Source organism: Epinephelus moara, chromosome 13 (genome assembly GCF_006386435.1).
Source record: "Epinephelus moara isolate mb chromosome 13, YSFRI_EMoa_1.0, whole genome shotgun sequence".
In the NCBI taxonomy this organism is placed as follows: domain Eukaryota; kingdom Metazoa; phylum Chordata; class Actinopteri; order Perciformes; family Serranidae; genus Epinephelus; species Epinephelus moara.
In genome coordinates, this window is record NC_065518.1 from 18758340 (window position 1) to 18784019 (window position 25680).

Below are 25680 nucleotides of genomic sequence, written 5' to 3' on the forward strand. Positions count from 1 at the left end.
TACCTGAAATCCTTAATAAATGGAACACAAAATAAAACGAACATTCCAGAGAAAGACATTTAAACAAGTAAACATTTTAGAAAAACAGATAGTGCAGATAAAAACTTGATTAATTCAACACAAGCAATGAAGCGATTTGGAAGAGCATTGAAAAACAGAGAGAGAGTGAAGGAAATACAAACAGAGAGACAAGACATGATCTGAGTGGAAACTGTCTGCTGCATATTATCTCTCAATCAACACAAAGCCAGGAAACGTTGTAGCAGAGAGGAGCACCAGGTCAGAGAAGGTAGGTTTCACAAGAAGAAAGAAAAGGCAGATGGAGAATCAAGACAGACGTCTGAGTTTATTCCTGACAGAGTCAATATGAAAACCGAGCCCTGTTGACAAACTTTTCAAATTGTTTGCATTAGCATCTCAAAAATAAAACTCCCACACAGGTCAGAGATGTGTGAATAAATCCACTGCTGGTTTTCACAGTTTTTAAGTATTTTTATACTTCACACTCATGCGTTTAATCAGTTTCCCAAACTGACGCGTGGCTGTCAAGATGAAAATAAACAGCCATTACCTGCCCAGGGTCAATTTTTTCAGTTAAATGGAAAATATTATAACAGGAGCGGTACAGAAAAACTGTTTGACCGCGTGACTCTGAGCGGCTCCAAATCATAATAGGCCCATTACCAGGCCTTAACACTGCATTATTAAACCAGAAAAACGCTGGCATGTGTGAGCACAAAACTGTCTTTGAGAACACTATTAGACATTACAGGTTTCAGCCTGAGTCACAATTTTTTTATTTCGGTGAGCGCATGTGGGCATTAGATTCTAAAAGCCCTATACTCATGGGACTGGTATTACCAGGGGACCTCATGTGAGGTAGATATTACCTCCCCACGTCTGTGTTTCATATGGCACATTTGCAAGGGATAAGTGAAGTCTGTATTTTACTTCAACGTACTGACATTATCCTCTAGATATGATGTCAAGGCCATATGTGCAGTGCTGCAGGAACATACCCCTTTTTCTCCAATTCATATACATTCTTAAGAGCCAGAGGATCCAATCATCACTGAAGTGTATGTCGTGCAAGAGAGACAATAAAACAAATGGAATGGTCAGAGCTGTCATATAGACATCTAGGGTGTGCTGATTGATTCATGACGTCCACTCATGCATTGAGTAATGCAAAACAATGTTTCACCTTCAAAGTTGCCAGTTGCCTTTGTCACAAAGTAATACTTTGCTACAAGTATTTTTTGTGACTATCTGTACTTGAGTTTGTTGGTGCAAAATTAACACAGTGGTGATTTAAAAGAACAAAAAACATTCAATCAAACAAACAGACAATAAAAAAAGGTATATATCTGAACACAAGGACAGAAAGTTGAGGGCTGGTAGAGCCTGGTTGGTTCCAGAGTTATTTACCAGAGTAAGAGTGTCCATTTGTCTGTTCTTTTATTTCTATCAACGTCCACTTTTACTCCACTATATTTCCTAAATAAAATGTATACTTCTACTCCAATACATTTCTATGTACTGGAGTAGAAGTATTTTACTTCAGATTCACTCCAGTATCTCTAAGTCCTAAGCCTTTGTGTTCCTACAAAATAAAATCCAAAGGTCTGGCAACTCTGGTCCCAGCTTGCAGGTTAGATCACAGGTTAATCACATACTGTAAAGGTCAGTGCAAACAACTGCTCTCAAAGCCGCAGTTAAGTTTAGATTTCCTACGCAGACAACAATGGAAAACAACAAGCTCTCCATTTTGGAGAGAATTTAGTTCGAAGAATGTCATGTGTATTCTTGCCCAGGAAAAATCTTTTTCAAACCAGACGGACTGTTGGCAGTCATGCGGAAACATTGCCCCTTTTTGGACTAAATTTCATGGCATCCTTGGAACTGTTTTCTTAACCAAAATAACCTTAAATTTTGAACTGATGTACCTCATTAGATTGAAGGAACTCAAATGGAGGCAAAAAGAAAAATATCTGCTAAGAATATTATTGGTGGCATGTAAGAAATATCTTACTAAGAGATTAGTGTATGTCTCAAAGATTAGACCTGATGTTGTCTGAGTGAGTACTAGAAACACATTGTGGTGTGATCAGTAGCATGTCTACTGAGTAAATTGACTGCACATGTATGGCGCCTTTCTAGTCTTCTGACCACTCAAGGCTCTTTTACACTACATCACATTCACCCATTCACACGCACATTTACATGCCGGTGGCTGAGGCTATCGTATATGGTGCCACCTGCTACTCAGTAACCATTCACACTTTCACACACCAGCCCCTTTTACACTGCCAGATTTTCCACGAATGTCTGGCCGTTTTGGCAAGCTGCGAGCATTTAGACACACAGAGCCGGACTGGCGGGTTGATCCGAGGTGCTCAATTTTCTGCCTCGTAGGGTAGTCATATTGGCGGAACCCTTTTAATTTAAACAGACCGAGGCGGCCTTTCGCAACGGGAGGGGCTGTTGCTGACTTGTGGGAGGAGCTATTGATGACGCCACACGTGCGAGCCACTGGCGGTGGATAAACAGGAAACAGCTGATAGCAGGAATTAGCGAGCAGCTAGTAGCAAGAGGGAAACGCAAACCTGACAGACACTGTAAAGATGAGCAACTGGGGAGACAAGGAATAGCGCGCCCTCCTTGTCCTCGCAAATGAAGAGGCCATTAGCCATCAGATGACGGGGACGGTGAAGAACGGGCCGACTTACGAGAGAATCGCCGAAGGACTGACTAGCCGGGGCTTCCCTCGAAGTACGTCACTGTTTACGTCACACGCTGAGCTACACGTTTTGTTACTTGCTCACGCCCCCCATTGCCCCGAAAAAGGCGCATTCTGTATAAACAAAAGTAGGTAGGCGGCATTTTGCTGCACTCCCCGATTTTGTTTTTATACTGCCAATGCTGAAAGAAGGCTGATTCTAAAAAGATATCTAAAAAGGGCTACCGATGGAACAGCCATTGGGAGCAATATGGGGTTCAGTATCTTGCCCAAGGATGCTTCGACATGTGGACTGGAGGAGCCGGGGATTGAAGCTCCGATCTTCCACTTGGTGGACGACCTGCTCTACCTGAGCCTCAGCTGCCCCAAGCAGTAGTAGGAGTAGTAAGTCTTGATTCAACATCCTTGTTCGCACAAACTATTTATGTGTCGTTTATTCTCTATGCTTATTTGATGGTATGATTTTTATTTATTCTATTACTCATTAAACTTTATATTTTACATATCCCCCTTTCTTTTGCTCAAAAAGTCTACATGTTCAGCTGGTTGTGGATTTTGTTTACATATGTTCATATTGCCTTTATACACCAATAAAAAGAGAATTACAAAAGTTTGGATTTCAAGTCAACCCCAGGCTGCATGTCAGATTAGATGCTTCATGCTAACAACTACATTCCACTGGATGATGAGATAGACGTCACGATGGAAGGAGAAAATGGCATCTCACAGCAGAGAGGGCGAGTTATGACTGAAGATGATTGAAGGATTTGTGACAGGTAACTGCACTGTGATTTCGTTACTGCAGTATGTCAGCCCTGGATCATCTAAGGTTTTCTTCAAATCCTTCACGTTGTGAAGAAGACCTTGATTTACTTCAAGTGTAATGTATGCTCCATTTTTAAGGTGGTGTACATGTTAAGAACTTCTAAACGCTCTCTTTTTATATTACCAGCATTAACTTATACTTTTACTTTTTATACTTAATTACATTTTATACCATAACATTACATTTGATACGTAAATACAGTAAATAACAGTTACTTTAAGATAAAAGTTCTACCAAAGTCATTGTCTGGTAAGATATCTGTACTTGTATTCAGGTATGGCTTTCAGGTACTTCATCCACCACTGAAATATACAAAACACAACTGCTAACAATATTAATATCACCCCAAATCACAGAGATACCAATTTCCACATGACTAATATTATGACCTGTGTTTGGCAAAATATGGTAGGTCATTTGCTGTGGAATTATTACACGACAAAGTACTAAAATGTCAGACTTGAGTGGGATTAAAATCACAGATGACCCCGCAATTATTGCACATTACTGCAGGTCTCCAGGTAATACTGGTCCTGTGTGAATAGGGCTTAAGTGGAGAAAGAGACAAAATGTATGGAGAATTTCACTCTGCATCTGCCCTTTAATGGATGTTATTGCGAATGGATCAGTGCACCTGTTCGTGTGTGTGTGTGTGTGTCTGAGAGAGAAAGACAAAGGTAGAGCAATAGGTTGAGCGAGTGAAAATTGGAAATGTGAGATAAAGACAGAGATTTAGACGGAGGGAGAGAAAAAAGTTGAGGACGAAAGCGGGATTGTGTTTGCTTTCTTGTGTGTGTGTGTGTGTGTGTGTGTGTGTGTGTGTGTGCGTGTGTGCGTGTGTGCTACTTTCCCTCCATGTGCACACATACACGACAACACAAACACACAGACACACACACACACTGAACGATCTCATATCTGATCTGCCAGACACAAAATTGGGTCATGGCCTTATGTGCTACCATGGAAACCGTGTCAAATGCCTTGCTGTGATTCGCTGATGTTAAATAAACGGGGAAATTTAACGAAATTGGTTTCTTTATATGAGAAATGGGATAGAAAATGGAATTCATTAGGGGAGTTTCATTCCTTGCCATCATTTGGCTATCTCTCTTCTGGATTTCTGCCGCTGTCTCGCAAAATGGGTAAAAAAACAGGCAAAGAGGAAAGAGACAGATATCGCCTACACCTTGTCTAACTGTATCTAATTTAATTCCATAGGCCATCTCATATAAATGGGCTCTTTTCACAGTGACCTCACTTCATGGGATGTGTGACTGAATATCGCACTCAGCGGCACCTGATTAAATTGACCCATGTGTTAAAGCATGCAGGCAGAACGGCACGGAGCTGCGAGTGTGCGCAGCAACACGGGGAGCAGAAAAAGAAAGAAACCGTCCGAGAGAAAGAAGCACAAAGAGCAATTAGAGAACAAGAGAAATGAGAAAGGAAAAGGAAGAAAGTGAGGCGAGAAAGATTGGGTTGAAAGAAAGGCTGAGAGAAATAAAGAGTAAAGAGAATATTAGGGGGAAATAGAGCGAAAACGAGCATTGTGGCTGCGCATTAATAGAATTTTTACAGGACATTAGCTTAACTGAATGTGGCAACAGGTACGAGCCATGCACTGAGACGTAATCACCATCCATGTGCTACTTTGGCTCTTGGTGAGGGGGACGAACGAGGGAATACCAGTTTACAGTCGGGTCAGGAGGAGTTTCATCACAAAAATTTATTCATTATTTGAGGACAGGAAATTAGCTTCACTTAATAAAGCAGCCAAATAATGTTGCCAGAAACCCAGAAATGAGTTAGCACTATCGCACCTCCAGTTCCCTTGTCTCAAAGTTTTTGGTTAGATGCCTGAAATAAGGTCTGATATTTCCATGTTTTGTCCCACAACGTACAATAAATCATAAATACTCCACATGAATTTTTAAACTTTTATGTGCATTAAAAAAGGTGTTCACTAGCAAGTGGCTAAATGAGACCACAGTGGTTGTTGGGGACATTCGACGTCATCATGCCGAACACGTCTTTGCAGTCTCATTGTGGTGGTGACGTTGAAGTCATTTGACCGTGGTGTAGTTTGTTTATAGCCTTACATTAGCTTTTTTGCTTTTGGCGATTGCATGTACTCTTTAAAACATCATAAAAGTAGCATTTGCTCATGAAAAATATCTTGCTGAACAATATATCAGGTTTATAAGCTTTGGTTTGCCAAACATATTATTTTCTGCAATAACTCAAAACCCAATGCAAGAATACCATTGGCTTTTTGTCAATGGAATCCAATACATTCTCACTCCCAACTTTTCAAATAGAAATGCTTTGTCAGTGGCCCTACATGTTAAACTGTGAGGCTCTGGGTACCCCTCTAGCGTCAGTTTTGGACACTCAGGGACTGCATGTCAATTTCTGCTTCTCAATTGAATTGTGTCAAAATAAACGTCCGTTTTCACAGAAAATTTACAGTGTCCACTGTGCATAGTCTCTTAAGACCTTTGTACACCGAGTCAGTTTTTGTCGCATGCGTTTTGTTAAAATCTGTCATCCATAAAAATCGTTATGCACAGAAACCTTGCACACTGATTCCGATGCGATTCATTGTTCTATTTGTTGTAAAAATTAGCAATATGTGACAACATGAAAAGACATTTCCTCCTTTGCCTCTCTCCACTGGAATCACCTATCTGGCTGTCACCACTCCCTCCCTGTCTTTCATTTGATGACACAGCTGCATAAAGGGGGTGGAGTCCTCCACTCCGCAGACTTTAATTGTATTTACTATGTATGTCAGTGGTTGGCACTGAATTGGTATTTTGTGTATTGGTGTATAAAGGTAAGAACATCATTGTTGCTGTCAGGTGTTTCACCCTGGTAGGGCAAAAGGTTTTTGAGCACTGTGGCACGGGACAGTGTGCAACATGCTGAAAGCTGTGTGTTCAGTTTGGATGAACGATGAAGAAATGTACATTTATTCAACCTGTGTTTGCTTGTGTGAATAAATATGCCGATTGTTCTGCAACTGGAACCTGTAGGTTATTGTCTGAACTCAACACAACCAAGGACGCTGTGGCATCACCCGTGGAAAGCGTGTCAGCCAGGTCAGTCTGGGTAAAACATCTGTGTAGCAGAAAGTATTAGGCTAAGGTCCTATAGTTGGTTTCATCTGGGAGACAGCTGTTTGTATCGTTTTTGTCAAAAAATGCCACTGCCCGGTGCGTCTCATTTTAGGGGTGCCCCAGTACGTTGGTATGTGATGCCAAGGGCCACTGACAAAGCCTCTGTATTTGACAGTTTAGAAGTGAGACCGAGTTGGGGAACCAGGGCGATGCTAACTTCTGGGTTGGCCTACAAGAGAACGTCATCCTTGCATCACTCTACAATCGATCCCTCTGTATGTATGACTGTTTGTATCTATTGTAAGATCGAAGGATTCTGCCAGCTAATCCACACTGAGGTTCATCTTCAGTCAAATGAAAGGATGACCTCGCCAGGCACATCCACCAAACCAACCTAAAATATATACAGTGTATGCTGACAATGAATGTCTTTCTTTTGGAGCATGGCCAAGGTCAGTCATGTTTTTCATTACATCTTAAAACTGTAGTAAAGCCTCAGGTGTGTTTACCAGAAAAAGTGCAGGCAGGCATTTGTACTCTATTTTCTTACTGTTGCTTTTGACAGTCGTAATTCAGTCTTTACAGACAGATTTAGGATTTATTTATGCCCGTGTTCCATTAGCATATCATGGCAACACTAATGCATTGGGGTTTTTTTGTATTTCAACAGTGACCTTAACCCTAACACGGCCTAAAGATTGTGGAACAACTTCAGTAGACAACTATTTAGCTGATATATCTGCTCCCGGAAATAGCAGCTGCGATTCTTTTCTATGCATGCACGGAATAATAAACTATTTTATTTGGCTCTGGGGCCCCTACAGCATTATATGTGGTCAAGCTAGATTAGCAAAGCTGAGTATATTTACAGCAGAACACTAAATGTTAATGTTAGAGCAGTGAGCGAAGATGATTGTACACCATTGCCTTCAATTTTTTTGTGCTTAGTTGGCATTTATTATCTGCTAAATGATAAATTTAATGCATTATTGTGTATATTCTGGTATTGTTAAGCTCCCTGCTGAAGTGTGTGTGTGTCTCTGTGCATGTAGGTGCATTTGTGTGTCCGTCAGTCCCACTCCAACACCTATCCACTCATTCTAATCAGCCTTTTACTTGATATTATTAAAATCAAACCCCCAGTTTCAATATTATCTTCTTTTTATGACATTTCCCCGAGGAGAAAAACTCCCTAACTTGTATCTTGTTACTCTCCCTCCCCCCCGCCTCATTTCTGTCCTCGAGTCCTCTCTCCCTCCCTCTATTGCCCACACCAACCCAAGATAATCACCCTAAAGCGAGATTTTCTATTAAATCTGTAACACTATTTCACAGCCACAGAGCAATACATGGCATTATGCATACAAACCATTCCAATACTAAATTATTCTTTGACAGCCCTGTTAGGAAGATTACTGCATGAACGGGCACAAACACACACTTGTATGTATAGTGTGTGTACACAATGAAGACATTGGGGCCAGCCACATGATGCACACATTGTTGTTAGACAATAATATGCACACACACACACACACACACACACACACACACACACACATATACATGGGTGTATGTGCACACATATGAGCACACATTGTAGCTGCCGGAGGTTTTAACACCGTTCTAATGCAAAACACTCAATTAAAAAGATAATACCATTTTACAACCAAATCTATTGAAATAACCAAACCTATTGAAAAGTGCGTTTTTGCCACAGATACACAGTCAGACAAAAGTAGAGTGTCATAGCTTCCTCGACTAATTTGCAAGGCTGAACTCTTATTATTGCATGTTGAATTGGAAACAAACTTTTACAAACTGTTTTGCAGCGGAAAGACAGGGGATGCAAGGACATAATATCCACTGTGAGAGTGTGTGTGTGTGTGTGTGTGTGTGTGTCCCTCACTTTTACAGTTTGATTTACACACTTAAATCTCTCTAAACAATATCCTCTAACTGTATGGCTGTTAAAATCCAAATTTGCCAAAATGAGGAAGCAGAGATGTCAATATGAAGCTCTAGCAAATGTTCAGTCAGAAAGACAATAATTTTCATGCTCAGGCTGTAAGTTTCTTTCTCACCCTGCCAATCACTCCTTGCACGTGTGCTCACTCTCCATCTTTAGGTGTCATTGTCTGGGTAGGTCAAGTTGAGTCATCAGCTGATTCATAATCAAGCAATAGCACAGTCACTCATTATCACCACCTAGCCTTTATGGATTCATCGGCCTCATCTGCCTCATCAGCCATCAGCCTCAGAGTCATCAGCCACCACCACCACCAGTGTCTGGACTCCATGGGGGGATTTATCCTGCTGCCGCTGAGATGTCCCTCGATCACAAAATATCTCCCTCTGGTTCGGTTAAATCTTAATCAGCACATATCATCTGTTAATCTGTACATTTATATTCTGTATTATATATTAACTTCACTTCATTCTTCTGTCTCTCCTGATTGAAATGCTCTCATGAGTAGTTTGTATTACGTGTGCTCACAGCAATAAGCTTACCAGCAGCCACAAACCTCTGATAAGCATAAATTGTACATGTAGCCTGAGAGTATGACCTGCAGACAGTACTCAGGGCTAAAAAAATGTAATCCAAAAAACTCGGCTGAATGTTTTTTGAGTGAAAAAACTCTCCCACTGCCATTTAATTTATATTTTTACACTCAATATTCAAACTGAAATACCTAGAATACAAATACTGGGGGATCGGTCGCAAATACCAAACATATCCAAGTGTGCATTTTCTGTTATTATTGTGGGTCTAATAACTGTCTGTCGAGTTATTCTAAGACACTGGAAGACAACAAAGGCCCTGGAATTGAAAGAATGTGTTCATACAGATGTGGAAGTAGCATATGAATGTATGCTCAGTAGAATAAATGGCAGTCAGGAGAAAGGAGTGTCACCTTAGGACCTGTTATAGACTCATATCATGTGAGTTTGTTTTCTTCTCTTTTCCTCTAAACTTATTTGTTAATTTTTCGTTATGTGCTGGAGTCCACCTCCAAAAATAATATATGTATGTCATATATCAAGCCTTTCAAACCAATAAAAACTTGAATTATATAAAAGAAATGATATCAGTATAGGTGAGGTGACTGTATTAACAACACAGCACTTAACACAGCAGGTGTTTTTCTATGAGACAACAGCACCATACATTTGGCATTTGGAATTTGAATGGCACGATATGACGACTTTCATCATAACAAATTTTTTTCAAGATAACTAAAAAATATGCACATCACTTATTTTACTTTTTTTCTCTTTTTGAAGATCTTTTGTGTCTCCCCATTTCTGAAATCAATCACACATGTCCATGGTGAATGAGCTTTAAAGGTTTTATCCCGCTGTAAGTAATTTCAATTGAACAAACACACATTGAAAAACAGGGGTGTAGTACTGATTCTTTCAGTACCAGAGCGAACCTATGACACTAGAGCATGAGTGCACAGTTAAGTTGTGAATCCTTTCGAGGGTGATGTTTACATACATTAGTCAGCTATGACTGACCACACGATCAGATGTTAGACAGACTTTATGAACAGTTTCATCATGCTGAGAATGTTATGCAGCAGTCAAACAAACATCCAGCTAAGTAGTGTAGGGGATACCTTGGAAGTAGCCTTGGTAGGTTGTAATTAGCGTAGCATAAAGGAGAATGAACACAACTAGTTTCATTTACGTAATGTTACTTGTGCAACGCAAATGAAGCTGTATTCAAAACATCCATTCTGATGAAAAGCAACAGTGCAGGAGAGGTCACGCTCATCCAGGCTATATGAAAACGTGGCAAAGCACACTTTCATTTCCTGCAGGTGTTGTGGATGCTGCACAAGCTGGCCAAGTTTAACAAGCTGGGTTGGTAATGTATCTTTGCATCACCAATAAAGAAACTGTCAGAGGAGTGATGTATAGGGGGCGGCAGTCCATTGGGACTTGGCTTGGGAACCGACTCAAGTCCTAGTGGGGTTCAAGCATGGAACGTGGACTGGTAGCTGGAGAGGTGCTAGTTTGCCTGTGGGCACTACCAAGGTGCCCACTTAGCAAGGCACCAAACACCCAACAGCTCCAACATCTCTTCATTTAATGCATGTTTAGGTCCTGTTTGTACATGTGTGTGTATTTCAGGCCTGTGTGTATATGCACAGTGAGGAAAAATGAATTGATTAATAAATTACATCCTCTTCTGTCTTCTTATTTTGTATACAGCTAGCTAGCTATAGACTGAGAAAGGACTTTGGTCTTTGAACAAAAAAACACGCTGACTGCTCTTGCTCAGTTTCACAATTTATTAGTAACACTTAACGTTTCGGTCCTCCTGGACGTTCGTCAAGAGTGTTCAACACCATTATTTGCAACATTGAGCTTAAATAGAAAGAAGATATAGAAGAAAGATGCAGACTGGGGATAGGTTAATTGGTGACTCTAAATTGTCCGTAGGTGTGAATGTGAGTGTGAATGGTTGTCTGTCTCTATGTGTCAGCCCTGTGATAGTCTGGTGACCTGTCCAGGGTGTACCTTGCCTCTTGCCCAATGTCAGCTGGGATAGGCTCCAGCCCCCCTGTGACCCTCAAGAGGATAAACGGTGTGGGTGTTTCTCAATAACTGACAACAACCTGATCACCATATGACACATATCCCACAAACAAACGAACAAGGGAACATGATAAACCACAGGAAAAACTCTTATGAATGAACGCATCGGCCTCATAAATCATTCAAAATGTTCAACATTGCATACATTTGGGCGGCAGTAGCTCAGTCCATAGNCTGATCACCATATGACACATATCCCACAAACAAACGAACAAGGGAACATGATAAACCACAGGAAAAACTTAGAAACCTCTGGCTCCTTACACAATAAAGGCTATTTACAAGATTAATTACAAAAAATGCCGCTCTTATGAATGAACGCATCAGCCTCATAAATCATTCAAAATGTTCAACATTGCATACATTTGGGCGGCAGTAGCTCAGTCCATAGGGACTTGGGTTGGGANAAAAAAAAATATGCCATGTATTATAAATTGGTCTTTTGAGATCCCTACAACCATGATAGCATGACATGCCGTGGTATCTCATCAGTTAATCCTTTAGGAGATAGAGTTTGCAGATTAACTAGTACTACTTCAATGTCACTACCTCTCTCTGGCAAAGTAACTTTTGCCCTGGGACCTAAATGATGAGATATCATATTTGGAGTCACTGAAATGTACTACTACTGGATAATCTGTATTATTTCCCCTTGTGGAGCTCTCGTGTTCACTTCGGGTCCGTACACATGCCGCGTTTTTTGCGTGTTCAACTTCTGAAACAGAGCAGCGCACACCGCATGTCATGGGACGAGGGACAACCAATCACAGCCGACAGATATCTTTCATCTCCTCTGTAGATATCAGTCAGTGGTAAATATGGAAAAGAAGATCATTTTGGTGCAGGACTGTCAGAGCTTTTCAACTGTCCCATGGACAATATGCCCACCCACAAACAGCGTCTGGAAGAAGATGAGCTCTGCACTCAGGATTTCAGGTAAATAGGCTATGATACAGTGCTTGTTAAGGTTGGCCTCTTATTCTGTACTTTAGGGGCCGTACACATGCTGCGTTTTTTGTGCCCTCAAATTCATTGCTTTCAATGTAGCCACACGGCAGGCACACTCAAACGCAAGAGTGACACCATCGTGGCAAGCTCGCATTCCCAAGCGTCTATTTTCAAGGTGCAATGGCTGGGCCCCAAGATAACTTAAATTTAACTTTTGGAACATAGCAGCGCGCACCACGTGTCATGTGACGAGAAACAACCAATCACAGCCGACAGATATCTTTCCCTTCTTCTGTAAATATTCAGTCTGATAAATACGGAAAAGTTGATCATTTTAGTGCAGGGCTACCCAGAGCTTTACTTCTGTCCCACAGATGATAGGCCTTCAAGAGCTTTACTTCTGTCCCACAGATGATAGGCCTTCACACTTATTAACAGCTCCTGGAAGAAGATCAGCTCTGCTCTCAGGATTTCAGGTAAATAGGCTACAATACAGACCTTGTTAAAGTTGCTTAGCAACCTCAGATGCAACCTGCTGCCGTTCTCTTCAAAGCTGGCTCAGAAAAAGCACAAAATTAGCACCCAGGGCCTGACCTCACGTTTTCCAGGCGGTTAAAGGTGTGCCGAAGTGCATGTGATGTTTTACCAACATAGGATAACCCACAAAGACATTTTTGACATTGTTGATGAAATACTTTCTACCAGTGTGTGGATGAGTAAAATAATTCACTTTGACCACACCGTTACACTGAGCGCATCCTCTGCATTTGTAACACCCATTTAGAAGAGGTTTATATGACAACTACGGCTATTCCATTTGCTCTTATTGGCTGTCTTGCATGACAGATGCTTTAGTGATGACTGAATCTTTAAGCACTATGTGAATTTTAACTGGATTATGCAAACTGTAAATATTCTCCTGACTTAGCCCTGCTGCATCACTGCACCTATGCTGAAAAATTAGGAAACACAGTCACCCCAGAGGAGTCCTAAAGCGGTTTACATCGTATTGGAAGTGCTGTAAATAGCTCATAAAACTTGTTGTCATGACGGCCAATATAGATGGCGAGTCTACATGTAATTTCCAGTCCGAGTGCATCTGCAGTCAAAGAATATCTAAGAACAAGGTAAAAATGGAAAACAGGAGGATAGATAGCTGAATAGGATGCATTAAGACATCAACACATACAGGCATGCCAGCTGTGTGGATGGTCGGTGCGACTCTCCTCTCAGTCTGGTGTTGCTATGCTAATCTCTTCTTATGTCAGTTAGGATTACAGCAATCAGGCCTCACAATTTAAAACTTTGTTGAAAAGCAGACATGGCAAACATTATGACGGGTTTCTGTCTCTGAGCAGTAATCTATAGGCTGGAGATAAGAGGGCGATTTAACCACACAGACGGACTTGTCTGTGTACATTTCACCTCAGTGAAAGATTTAGTGGCCTTCCTCGCAGCCAACATGAGCCTCAATTTACTTGTGACGAAAGCAACGATTAAACTCTTCAATTAAAATGTGATCCCTCCACAAATAACCTCCTCTGAACTTCACAAAAATGATGTTCATATACACAAACAAGCCGGCACTGAAACACACTTGTGAGCGGGCTCTGGGATTGTGTGTTTGTTTTTATTCCTCTGCACGGTCTAAATGGCAGATCCATCAAACCAGGAGCCACTAATTAGCTAAGAAGGTCTTAAACAGTTTCAGCTCAGGAGACAAAAATACGCTGAAGATATTTCCTTTGGTGTTCACATAAAAGGTGTCTGAAAACTCTGGCAGCCTTATTTTTGTTTGGATGGCAGGAGAGAGGAGAAAGGAAAAATAGCTATTTTCTCAAATATTCAAATGAGGAGTTGTAGTCAAACAAATGTCCAGCATCCAATACTATCATTTCTCACTAACTCCAGAATGTATCTGCAAAACAACCATTTGACTCACAACATCAAGGTCTGGGGATAGTTGGGTGTTTAGGAAAATGTGCTTATTAGCTTTCTTGCAGCATTTGATGAGAAGATGAATACCACTCTCTGATCACCCATTTTAAATTACAGCTACAGCCAGCAGCTGTTAGCTTAGCTTTAGCATTAACACTGGTTACAAAGGAAACCGTTAGCCTGGCTCTGTCCAAAGGAAACAAATCTGCCTAGCAGCTCCTCTAAAGCTCACAAAATAACATGTTACAAGTATCAAAACAAGATTTCTTTGGATTTATAGGGTATTGTGTAAGGGACAATTTCTTGGTTGGGTGCAGTGACTTCCTGCCAAGAAATCAGGACTGACCCAACTGCCTGACCCAACAGTGCTTCTGTGGAAACACTGCGCCAACCCTCCAGTCTTACCCCATGTCGCCCCAGTGAGTAAGTGGCTCAACTTTAAGCTGTAAACCCCCTTTAGCATTGTTAACTATGTTATCACTGTCAGCCTTGTTAGCACCATTAGCAGTTCTTTAGCGCTTCGCTTAACAGAACGGGGTTAAAATTATTTATTCTTGCAGTTCTTCTAGACTTTCCAAATGTTATGGCTTCATATCCGCTGCTTTACAGATGTCTCTTTTCCAATGTAAGTCAATTGGAAAAAGTCTTTTTGGGCCCAATGACATCACGTGACGGACCTGGGAGTTGTAATTCCATTGTTTGGCCACTAGGAACATTGACTTTAAAGCACACTGCACTTCCTGGGGGCCTGGGTAGACCAGAGGGTGGCCACCATTTTCCCACAGCAACGCCGTCCCGCCAGCATTAACAGCAGTAATCAGCAGGAATGAGCAGCGCCACTAGCTAGCTCCCACCTGACTCGGGTGGTGCGCAGTACAGAGCAGCCAAGACTAACATGAGCTATCCAGTGGAGACCAGGGGTTGGGCAATGGGCACCATGTTTCTGCATGTTAATGTGGTAGCTACTTAAAAATAAAATGAAAGGCAAGACATTAACATCAGAATATATTAAAATTTCACCACCTCTAAATAGATAGAGCTTTAAAATGCTGCGCTAAAGCTCGCTGCGTCAACAGAGCTCTGGACTATAGCGAAAGGCCTCTTTTATTCATGTCATTTTGTGTTTCTTTTTCCCTTACCGGTTAGTTACTGGTTAATGGGTGTCAGGCTAACGCGAGCAAAATTAACCGAAAGTGACTAGATAAAACATGTTAATTAGGCTGTTGGCTCTCTTCACACTCAAAATTCAGTAACACAAGCAAGCACACATATCTAGTCGTTGTTCATGCTCATACACAGTGAATTAGTTTAAATTGAATGACCTAAAGTCTTATCTTCTGGGACAGGGATCCAACCATGACACAGTTGGCACCGGCCTGATGAATATTAATGACTGCAGGTTACACGCCATGCCAATCAGCATCTGCTGAAAAGGTCAAAATCATCTAACAGTGTTTGTTTACAGTACGAGGTGATGACTATCTTAAAAACTGAAATTTTTAAAAAAAGTGCTTACTGGTCACAGCTTGAATTAGAGAGCTCTATTTAAATCCACTTTTCCAGCACAGAATAAAGAAGCAAAACAGCTGAATACTTTACCGTTGGGGCTTTCTTCATCTATGGCAACAATGGTGGCAGGAGGACCCGACCGGGACAGTTTACATTCTGAAAGAAGATGGAAAAGAAAAGGTACATTTAAGGTTAACACTATTATCTTGTAAGGTTTCACTTCTTTATATCTATTAATGAAAAGCTTGAAGTGTTCAAATTCAATTGTGAAGCACATGGATAACTTCATTTGATAAATGTTAGTATTTAAAAGGAAAATGTCTTAAAATGGCTTCTAAGTTTTTTGTCCTTTAAAAATAAGTGGCTGCTGCAATCACTCTGTCAGTGAAGAGTGCCTCTCTTTGAAATCGAATTGGACCCTGCACAGCACAGCGCTGGATACACAGAGGGAGTGTGGTTATAAGTGGCAACAACAAGGGACTGAAAGGAGTGAAGGTGAACACAGGGAGGGAGCAGAGAAAAGGACTGAGGTGTAAGGGGTTAGCAGACGGGAGTGAAAAAGAGGAGATAAAAAGGAGATCAGACGGAATAATAATGGACAGGGAGCCCATATATTTGCAGACACCGCATTGACTGTGTCAGCTCGTTACAGCGATACATCAATGTCGCTGCTATATTGCAGAGGGCAAAACTTACCTGTAAACAAATGCCAGTAATAAGGGGGAGCAGTTTTTCCTGGATAAAAAGCAGTGTAGCTATTTCTCCAACAAATTCAGTGAGTCATTTTTGTATGCAAGGCTTTATGATCTATAGCAAAAAAAAAAAAAGTTATGCCTCCAGTAAAGTAGAATCTCAATGGTTAGGCTAGGCTATAATCACTGATACAATATGTCAGATGGAAATATAAAAACTCATATTTGTCAAGCATGGATGTGGCTTATGTTCCTTAGTTAATACTTTTGGAGACGTCCCTAAATAATATCATTTAATTTGAAAGTAGGCAGCTTTTTAACTAGCTAGCGTGTTAGCTAGCTAACGCTGCCTGCTTCTAACTCTCACCACTGCTCATTTAAAAAGGCCACCCCGTAGCTTATGTTCCTTAGTTAATACTTTTGGAGATGTCCACAATGTTATTAATGTGAAAGTAGACAACTTTTCAACCAGCTCGCATGTTAGCCTACCTAGCGTGTTAGTTAGCATGTTGTGATGGTCCGACAAGCTGTCGGAGTAAGCATGGAGCCCACACTCCTGACGAAATCATATTTCTGGAAAACTGAAACAGTGATTCCAGAGAGAAGCAGAGCGAGGGGTCTACAGTCTGTGTTTGAAGGATATATCCAGGATGTCAAACTGAATCAGCAGCAACAACAGGTTAAAAAGACAAAGATAGTTAGAAGCTAAAGCCGAACTATAGGCTACAGATCACAGTGTAAAAGTGAACCACCACATCACTGCTGATTAGGCTTGTGTCGGTTTGAAAATTTTCCAACCGGTTTGATTTAAAGCCAAATATCCAACCGAACCGATATATTGAATTATATACCTAATTTTACCACTGGGGGTCGCATTTGAGCTATTTTTCCCAATAAAAGCCCATTATGGGTGTAATGCGCTGCCAATCCACTAGGTGGCGATAATGCTGTATTAACCGTCAATACACACAAGGTTACATAAGAAGAAGAAGCAGAAGAACACTTCTCTGGCAGCAGCAGCAGACAGCTGAGCCTCTGAGACAAACTAAACAAAACACTTGTAGGCTCCTCCACTTCATTTAAAAACATACATAAACCTTATTAAGTTGTCATAATGCATGTTTAAATGCAAGATAAGTTGAATATAGTCCCTTGACACGCTGCTGGTTGAATATCAGCAAAGTTTCCCTGCTTCCCTTCACTGGTTCCTGTACAATAGGGTCGGTCTTTTTATTCTTGTTATAATCATTAAAAAGCAAAAGCAGCATGTGTATACATTCAGTAGGCTATATCTTCAGTAGCTAGCTAGCTAACCCTACACTTTTCAGGGTTTGATTTTGGTTTTGGAACAGGGAAGATACTGTACGTATATCTTTTTCCAACCTCTCCAGGTAACGAGTATCATTAATACACGACGTGCCCCAGGCACAACATTTAGCTCCAAATCCACAAAACCAGCCTGAAAATGAAGGAAATCTGAAACGACTGCATTACACGTCGATCAGAAACCCATGACTATAAAAATAAGTCATTGTAATAGGTTGAGAAATGTATAGTTATAGTGCCTTTTATCCAGGAAAACACAGCTCCTCTATTTACTTGCATTTGCTTACAGGCAAATCCTGTTCTCTCCAATTTGGCAATGATGCTGGCGTACAATAAAGCAGCCAATGACGCATCTATGTTTCTATATCTATGAGGAAGACACCAGTTTTAGAGAGAGACAAACACAAAAAAGAAACCCTATGAAAACCATGGCTTAAAAAATACAGCAAGGACAACAGTGATAAATATTTAAACATAATTAAAGGGTAAGCTCGGTAGATCTAATCTATATCTTATTATCCTCGTTCTTCTCTCTATAGTGAGAGGATAGATTGGGTGGGAAAGAGCAGAGGATTCATATAATTACAGTGAACTGTTGAAAAGGAGGTGAGGTAATGGAGGCGAGACTTGACAGTGAGGGGAGACTAATGCCCATTTTTTCAGCAGTTACAACAGACGTAACCCCCTGCAACCATCTCTGCAGGGTTAGCGGGGGTTAATAAAGCCGCACAGTGGATGAACACACAGTTAACAGAAGAAGAAAGAGGAGATAGATCTTACCCTCATATTGCCAGTCTGCAGTTTGAGACATTCCACCAGGACGGGGAGAAGAGGAGGAAGGTAGCAGGAAGGAGAGAAAAATAATGAAAGATGAGAATTAGACTTCAGAGCAAAGCAAGAAAACAACCAGAGTCAAACATGAAAGGAAGTGGGTGTGAAGTTCTGAAAAACATGGGCAAATTAGAAATGTGCCGTGAGGTGTGCCTGTTTGCATGTACAGTACACAAATGTTGACGTGTCTATCTCTGTAAGCCTTTCCGGCTCCATTCACAGCTACCACACACTCATACTGTATTGCTAACCCAAGCTGAAGGCTTAAAATGGTCCCATTCAGACGGGTACGGACAGCACCAACATTCAAGGATTCTCCTTTATCCTTCTGTCCTAGCCAGAATACGGAAAATACAACAACACCCACATTCACCAGACAGGGCAACATTATTGTACGACTCTCAAGGAGGTTTGTGAGGAAAAAAAAAATTCCACAGAGAGGCTGTAAGACGGATATCTGCTCACCTAGAAAATAGACTTCATGGAGCAATGATCACACTTTCGCTCACTCTGTCTCCCTCCGTCTTCCCCTCCACGATTAAACATTACAACTGTGTGACATCATAGATTATCTCAGGATTCATTGGTATTGTGTCTTGTTTCTTGCTATGGGAGACAGTATTGAGTGTTCCCAAATATAGATTAAACTGTCTCAGGGATCCAAATTAGCTTATCTTATTAGCCGAAAATGATTGCTTTTCCAATTTGTTATGCTGAGAAGGAGGCAAAGGATGTTTTTTTAACTAACGGGCGTGCTGATTTAAAACTGACACTCAAACCAAGCCAAATGTTAGCTTGTGTAATTCACACCACACTACTGTGCTGACTGTAGAGGAAGTTTTTTAGGTGTATGACATGTCCAAGGGTAAATATGCTACAACACAATCTACGTTCATAGTTGTCATTGTTAGCTACTTGTTAGCTTGCACACAGATTAAGCGTTTATTAGCAATTTAGCAGCTGTTCAAGATAGCATTCTTAGATATTATTTTGTCAGGAAGTATGACAAGTAAAGAAGTTCAAACTGCACAGTCTACAGTTACTGTGTACTACTGTCTTTAGTGTCCCTTTTGAATGCATACCGTAGAAACAGAAACAAATGCAAATGTTGTCCCTACTAACCTGTTAACATTAGCAACCCCGGCCATGCTACATCATCAGTATTGTGAAACAACCCTAACTCCCATGCAAAGTACTTTGATAGACTTCTAATTTGCTTTGCAAAATATACTTTGGATAAAACATAATTTCTCCAATGACAAAGTTTTTGTCTGATCTAGGAAGTGTGACAATCTTACAGGCCTACTGCACTGAAGTCTTGTGCTGTGTGTACACTACGTGCAACACAGTAACAGGCTACCAAGCCTCTGACATAAAGCTACAAACTGAGGCCCGACACTTCTCACTATGGAGGGGCTTGATGCGCTACAAACCAAAGTTGAGGTGTCTTGAACTTTTTCGGTGCTCCAAAGATGCAGTGAAGTGTCAACCATCATAAGGTTTGTTTCTAGCTGTGGAACTGTGTTATTTAGCTTACTTAGCTGGCGATATGCTAGCTTATTGTGCATTGTGGTGCACACTAGTGTTGCATGGTATACCGGTACGAAAATAGTACCGCAGAGTATTCCAAATGGTACTATACTGCATTTGGAAAATACCGGTACTTTGAAATTGATTCAATTCATTAATTTAGTTAATTTATTTTACTCATTTATGCACACAAACGCCTTTCTTGTTCCTATTGGAGCACAGAGCAAAGGGAAACAACATGAGACAACACCAACTTGGTGAAACATTTGAGCAACCAAACCGTGACGTCTGTACTGAGGTACTTACTGAACCATGATTGTTTGGTACCGTTACACCCCTACTATTTATTGTTCTAAAGGTTTGTAGCCAAACGGACTTTTCCTTAGGAAAAGTACCTCCAAGTATCGAAAAGTATCGAAATTCATATTGGTATGGGTACCGAAACAAAGATTTTGGTATCGTGACAACACTAGTGCACACAGAGATGCAATTGATACATTTATGAAACGCATCAATATATTTTTGACAAAATACGAACTTAAGATTTGTTCACTCGAGGTGCTTTGTAGGAGACACTTACAAGCCCATGACGATGTAATGACATTAACGAGCACCTGAGCAACATTTCACCGGCGACTCAGCAATAATGTCACGTTGTTGCAATGTTGCTGTAATGCTGGGTTCACACTACACTACATTTTTGTCCATTCTGGTAGTCACTATGTCAGATTAGGTTATTGTGCAGTCATAAAATAGTGCCATGACTTGGCAGACAGACATGGCGGACTACATGTTGGTCCACAACCAGTCATCGCTGGTCATCTTTCATGACATGCGTGATGTCACTGGGTTATTCTGGTACTATTACTCTGCTGTTTCACGCCATCATTTTTCCCTTTTTACTGTGTCGTGGTAAAATCCTGAGAAGAAACATCACAAAGGCTGGGGTGTTGTTGACGTACAGTTGTCCACAGCAGCAGATCGCTCTGTGTTCCTACTGGTCAAAGTGACGGCTGTGGCAGGAGCAGTTGTGAACAACAAAAAGATAATCAAACATGCTAAACTTTCCGTTGGGATGTTGTGAGGCGTCCCAGACGTGGTGTCAGTTGTCGTCTGCTGTGACACGCTACATGAAATGAAACTGGACGATGGATTATTGTGCACGACACTCGTCGTCGTTCATGATCCAACACCATACGATGCTGAGGTGTGCTACAATCAGGCTGATACCGTGTAGTGTGATCCCGGCATAAGTGTGAACACAACATTAATGAGGATGTTTGGGTGAACAAAGCACAGGACTGCAACACCAAAGACTGAAATCCATGTTCAGTGTCACACATGTTGTAAGGTTTAGATTAATGATGGCTAGAATGGATTGTGGTCTAAGTTAAATATTAAAGGAATAGTTCAGCATTTGGGAAATACACTTGTCCACTATTTTGTGAGTGTGATGAGAAGGACAACGCAAACTAATGTAAGTAATCTTGCAGTTGGATCAATCCAGCCGTTATACAGTGATCAAAACAAAATTTGGCCAGGGGCTTAAAGTGGTGGCACCTTGCTAAGACCACACCCATCCTCAAACTATGCCTTCATTTTGATCCCAACTACATGCCTGTAAAGTTTCGTGACTGCATCTTGCACAGTCGTGACACTACTGTGGTGCAAACTTTCTCCACAGAGAGACAGACATACAGTATAATCACCTGGCAAAGTGCTAAAACTGCATCTATGGCAGGTCCTGTTACAATAGGTGTCTCTATGACCACATTTTGCCATCATGACACACACACACACACACACACACACACACACACACACACACACACACACACCAAGGTGAAAACAATACCAGCCCGGCTGGTAAAAACAACAATTTGTGGTTCCTGGCGAACAACAGGCGGGCACAGTGACCTCCCAGAGTCTTGTTGACACAGGGAGGTTGCCAGGCAACGAGCTGCATAGAAGTTCTGGGCTGATGGATAAAACTGTTGTGGTCAATAAACATAGTTACCCCATGTAGCTCTCTCTAAAACCACGAATTACCTTTTTTAACATTATTATTTCTGTGCGAATAAACAAACAAGAGGCAATGTGTTAATTAGTGAGATTTAGAGGTGCTGCTGGATGGATTTTATTAACTTTGCAGACAGCCAGACGGACTGTTTCCTCCTGCCTACAGCATGTATGCTATGCTAAGCTCCATATTTAACAAACAGTTGTGACAGTTGTGTTTATCAGCTCGTTTAACTCTTGAGAAGAACACAAAACGTCTTTATGTATAATCGCCCTCAAACCAATATAACTGTAAAGATGCTGTTAATGCTTAATTTGCCTGGATTGAATATTTTAGGGTCAATAAATGAATTATTTTGGCATGTTGCAGATACATTCCAGCATTATTTGCTCTACAAAACACATGAGCTGTGCATGATCACTAGTTTTTAAGAGACTGGGTTTTGCCTGCTGCTTATTTTTAAGGCTTAATGTTCATGCTGTACCTTTAGTTCCACCTTTCTGTGCAGGTTCCCCCGACCAACCTGAACCCTCATTAGCTTTCCAACCACAAACATGGCCTGATTGCATGTGCCTTACAGTACATCCACCATTCAAGGTCTCCGTGGTGGAGGTGGTGGTGAGCGTAAATTCTACCCCGTCACCCTTTTGAAGCTTTTCTAAGGGAGTATCTCAGGTTAGCAATCAAGAAAGATGCATGAGCCATGGAACAATAGTCACTAGTTACATCACACTCTACCAGCTGGCCTGTGCATGTGTGTGTGTGTGTGTGTGTGTGTGTGTGTGTGTGTGTGTGTGTGTGTGTGTGTGTGTGTGTGAGAGAGAGAGAGTGTGTGTGTGCAGCAGATGACAGATGTGTATCCCCTGCTTGACTGCCTTTTTATCCTTCAGTGTAAGCTGATGCCCCTCATTTATTACTAACCAGCCATTTGTTGTCTATGGGGCATCTCTGTCTGTTTCCCTCCCCTGCTCTGTCTCTTCTCATCTACCTCCTTCTCTCTACCCGTCAGTCTGCTTCCCCCCCCTTTAAATAATAAAAATTAAATGGGATGAAACAGCAAAGCAGTCTGGGTAGTAACTTAAAGTGACATATGAACAGGATGCGATTCCAAATTGAAATGAGCTGAATCTTTTTAAAATCCAAACACCCGGAACAGAAAGGTAATGCTCATTTAAAGTCCAATTTCTCTCCGTCTACGATCAATTTGAAGAAATTGTTGCCACTTCCTCCTGTTAAATCCTGATTAAAACAAATGCTTGCATGTATTTGCACAGAAGTGTAACCACAAAGATGGAATCAATTGCCAGGTATAATAATAAGCAGCTCCTTACTATAATTTCCTCCCCCTGTGCAAAACAGTTAAGTGAACTCAAGGTTGACAATCTTACTGTGGAGAATTACACAAGGGAGGGAATTCAGGATGATGAGTCAATTGCATAGAAATGCTAATTCGCCGCTCTCCTCTCACACAGGTCACAGGCACATTTCCTCACAAGAGTGCACTTGTTTGTACGAGGTATCCAGTAAACGGGCCCCTATAGCACAGTTAGCGTTCTCTTGTATGGCGGTACTTATCCTCCGCAAGTGTCCCACTCATGCTCACCCTCAAAAGTTTACTTGTGCATTTCTTCCCTCATTGATATGTACTTGTCTTCCTGTAGGCACTCAGTTATTCTCCGATAAGCGCACACTTGCTGCCCTCCTCTCTCAAAGTTTCAGGAGAGGGAAAGAAAAAAATAATCACCGAAATGACTTTGTGCATGAGCAAGTGAATAAATCCATCTAATGCCAGGTTTCTGTCAAGCTGATGAAAAGCTCCACGGAGAGCTTTGTGAGGGGAATGGGAGGTAAAGCGTTCAAGGTGTGGACCACATTAAAAAAAAAAAAAAAGACTTTGAAATAGACCTCTCTCCGTTCAGACAATATCACAGGCAGTCAATGAGAAGAGCTCACTCCGTTTCAGATTTATCATCCACCCAACGCCTCTTTATTTAAACCTGGAGTGTTTCAATCAATATCTTCCTTATTTACTATTCAAATTTTGTCCATCTAAATTTGGCAAGAAGAATAAGCAGGTACGAGGTGCCAAGGGTGGCAGGGAAAAAAAAGTCCCCATTAAGAACAAAGTTGACGAAGAGAGGAGAAAGAGAAGTGAGTGTGACTGCAGATGAGGACCACAGCAATCACCCGAGAGTTCAGACAGGCTTGCTGAAAACAAGCTATTGTTGTTCGGTACACACACAGCTTAGCAACTGTCTCCATGATCCACACACACACACACACACACACACACACACACACACACACACACATGCAGCTGCTTAGAAACCATTTCTTCACGACACAACTTCATGTGCACATTCACACCACTTTACACAGTTGACACAATCGAGCCCATATGCCTGTCTGCACCCGCACCCATGCTAGAGTTACCATAAAATATACATGCTGAGACTGTGACTCAGGGAGGCACCTGGACAACGCTGATTGTGTTTGTGTGTCCACTGGATATGTAGAATGAGTCACTCCGAACAGAGAAGCTGCCTGGAACAAAGGTATTGATATCGGCTTTACTGTTTTGTTACTGTCGCAACACTGAAGGAATAATTCAACATTCCTGAAGTTTCTAAAAACCACAACATTTCAGATGCTGGCTCTAGCTTTAAGGGTCCAACACACCAAGCCAACAGCCAGTCGAAGTTTCTAAAACTACATGTTAATTAGTAAGCTTTGGAGCGAGGCTAGCTGTTTCCCCCTATTTCCAGTCTTTATGCTAAGCTAAGCTAATGGGATGCTGGCTTTAGCGTTAAGGGCCTGACACACCAAGCCAATGGTCAGCCGTTGGTCAATGTTAGGTCATCTGTGAGTGTCTGTCGCCGCAGTTTGTGTGAGTGTCCTGCAACATCGGTACTAGTAGCCAATCGTCTGCTTTGTTTCGGCTGATTCAGCATGTTGAATCGCCGTTTGAGAAGGTGGAGCCCATTAGTGAACGAAATGAGTCTGATTGGCAGTCCTACTCAGAACACAAGTAGAAAACAGAAGTGAGGAAAGTAAACAAATGGCTAAAGTCGAGAGGCCAAGAGTTGTTATATTAGGTGAGATTTTTTTTTTTGAGCCATTGATCTCTTTAGAAGAAACGGTTCATAATTGTGTTATTGTTCGCTAGTTCTTTCAACAACGTTGGCTTGTATTGTTAATGTGCTAACTGGCACGTTACGTCTGAAATCGTTGCACTTCTAAAAATAAATACGACCTCACTTTGCGTCAATCGCGTTTGCACACCGACTCCAAAACTTTAGTCTGTCATTACAGTTTTCGAAACAGATTCCATTTTCTGCATTTATCATGCCCATCAGAAACCTTTATAGACGTTCAAACAAAAATCAGTGAAAGAAAACGTGATGGTGGGACACAGTCGTGACAAGAAAGAGGAACCACTCAAGTAGGTGCAGAACGTACATGCTAGTTGGCCGTTGGATGTAGTCTTTGAAGTGTTTTGAGGTGCAACGTTTTGGCCGAGACAAATGCAACTGGCAACACGACAGTCAGTCTTTGTCACCAGTAGTTATTTGATAGTGGTTTGGTGTGTC

General features: G+C 41.3%; 1 protein-coding gene across 1 annotated transcript in view; it reads right to left on the reverse strand.

The window, feature by feature from the left end:
* Window positions 1–25680, reverse strand: part of LOC126400092 (protocadherin-15-like) — a 356244-nt gene that overhangs the window by 250946 nt on the left and 79618 nt on the right. The window contains exons 3-4 of the mRNA XM_050060553.1: window positions 18490–18504; window positions 15782–15847 (exon numbers count right to left, since the gene is read on the reverse strand). Coding sequence (XP_049916510.1) covers window positions 15782–15847; window positions 18490–18504 — 81 coding nt within the window. The remainder of the gene's footprint in view (window positions 1–15781; window positions 15848–18489; window positions 18505–25680) is intronic.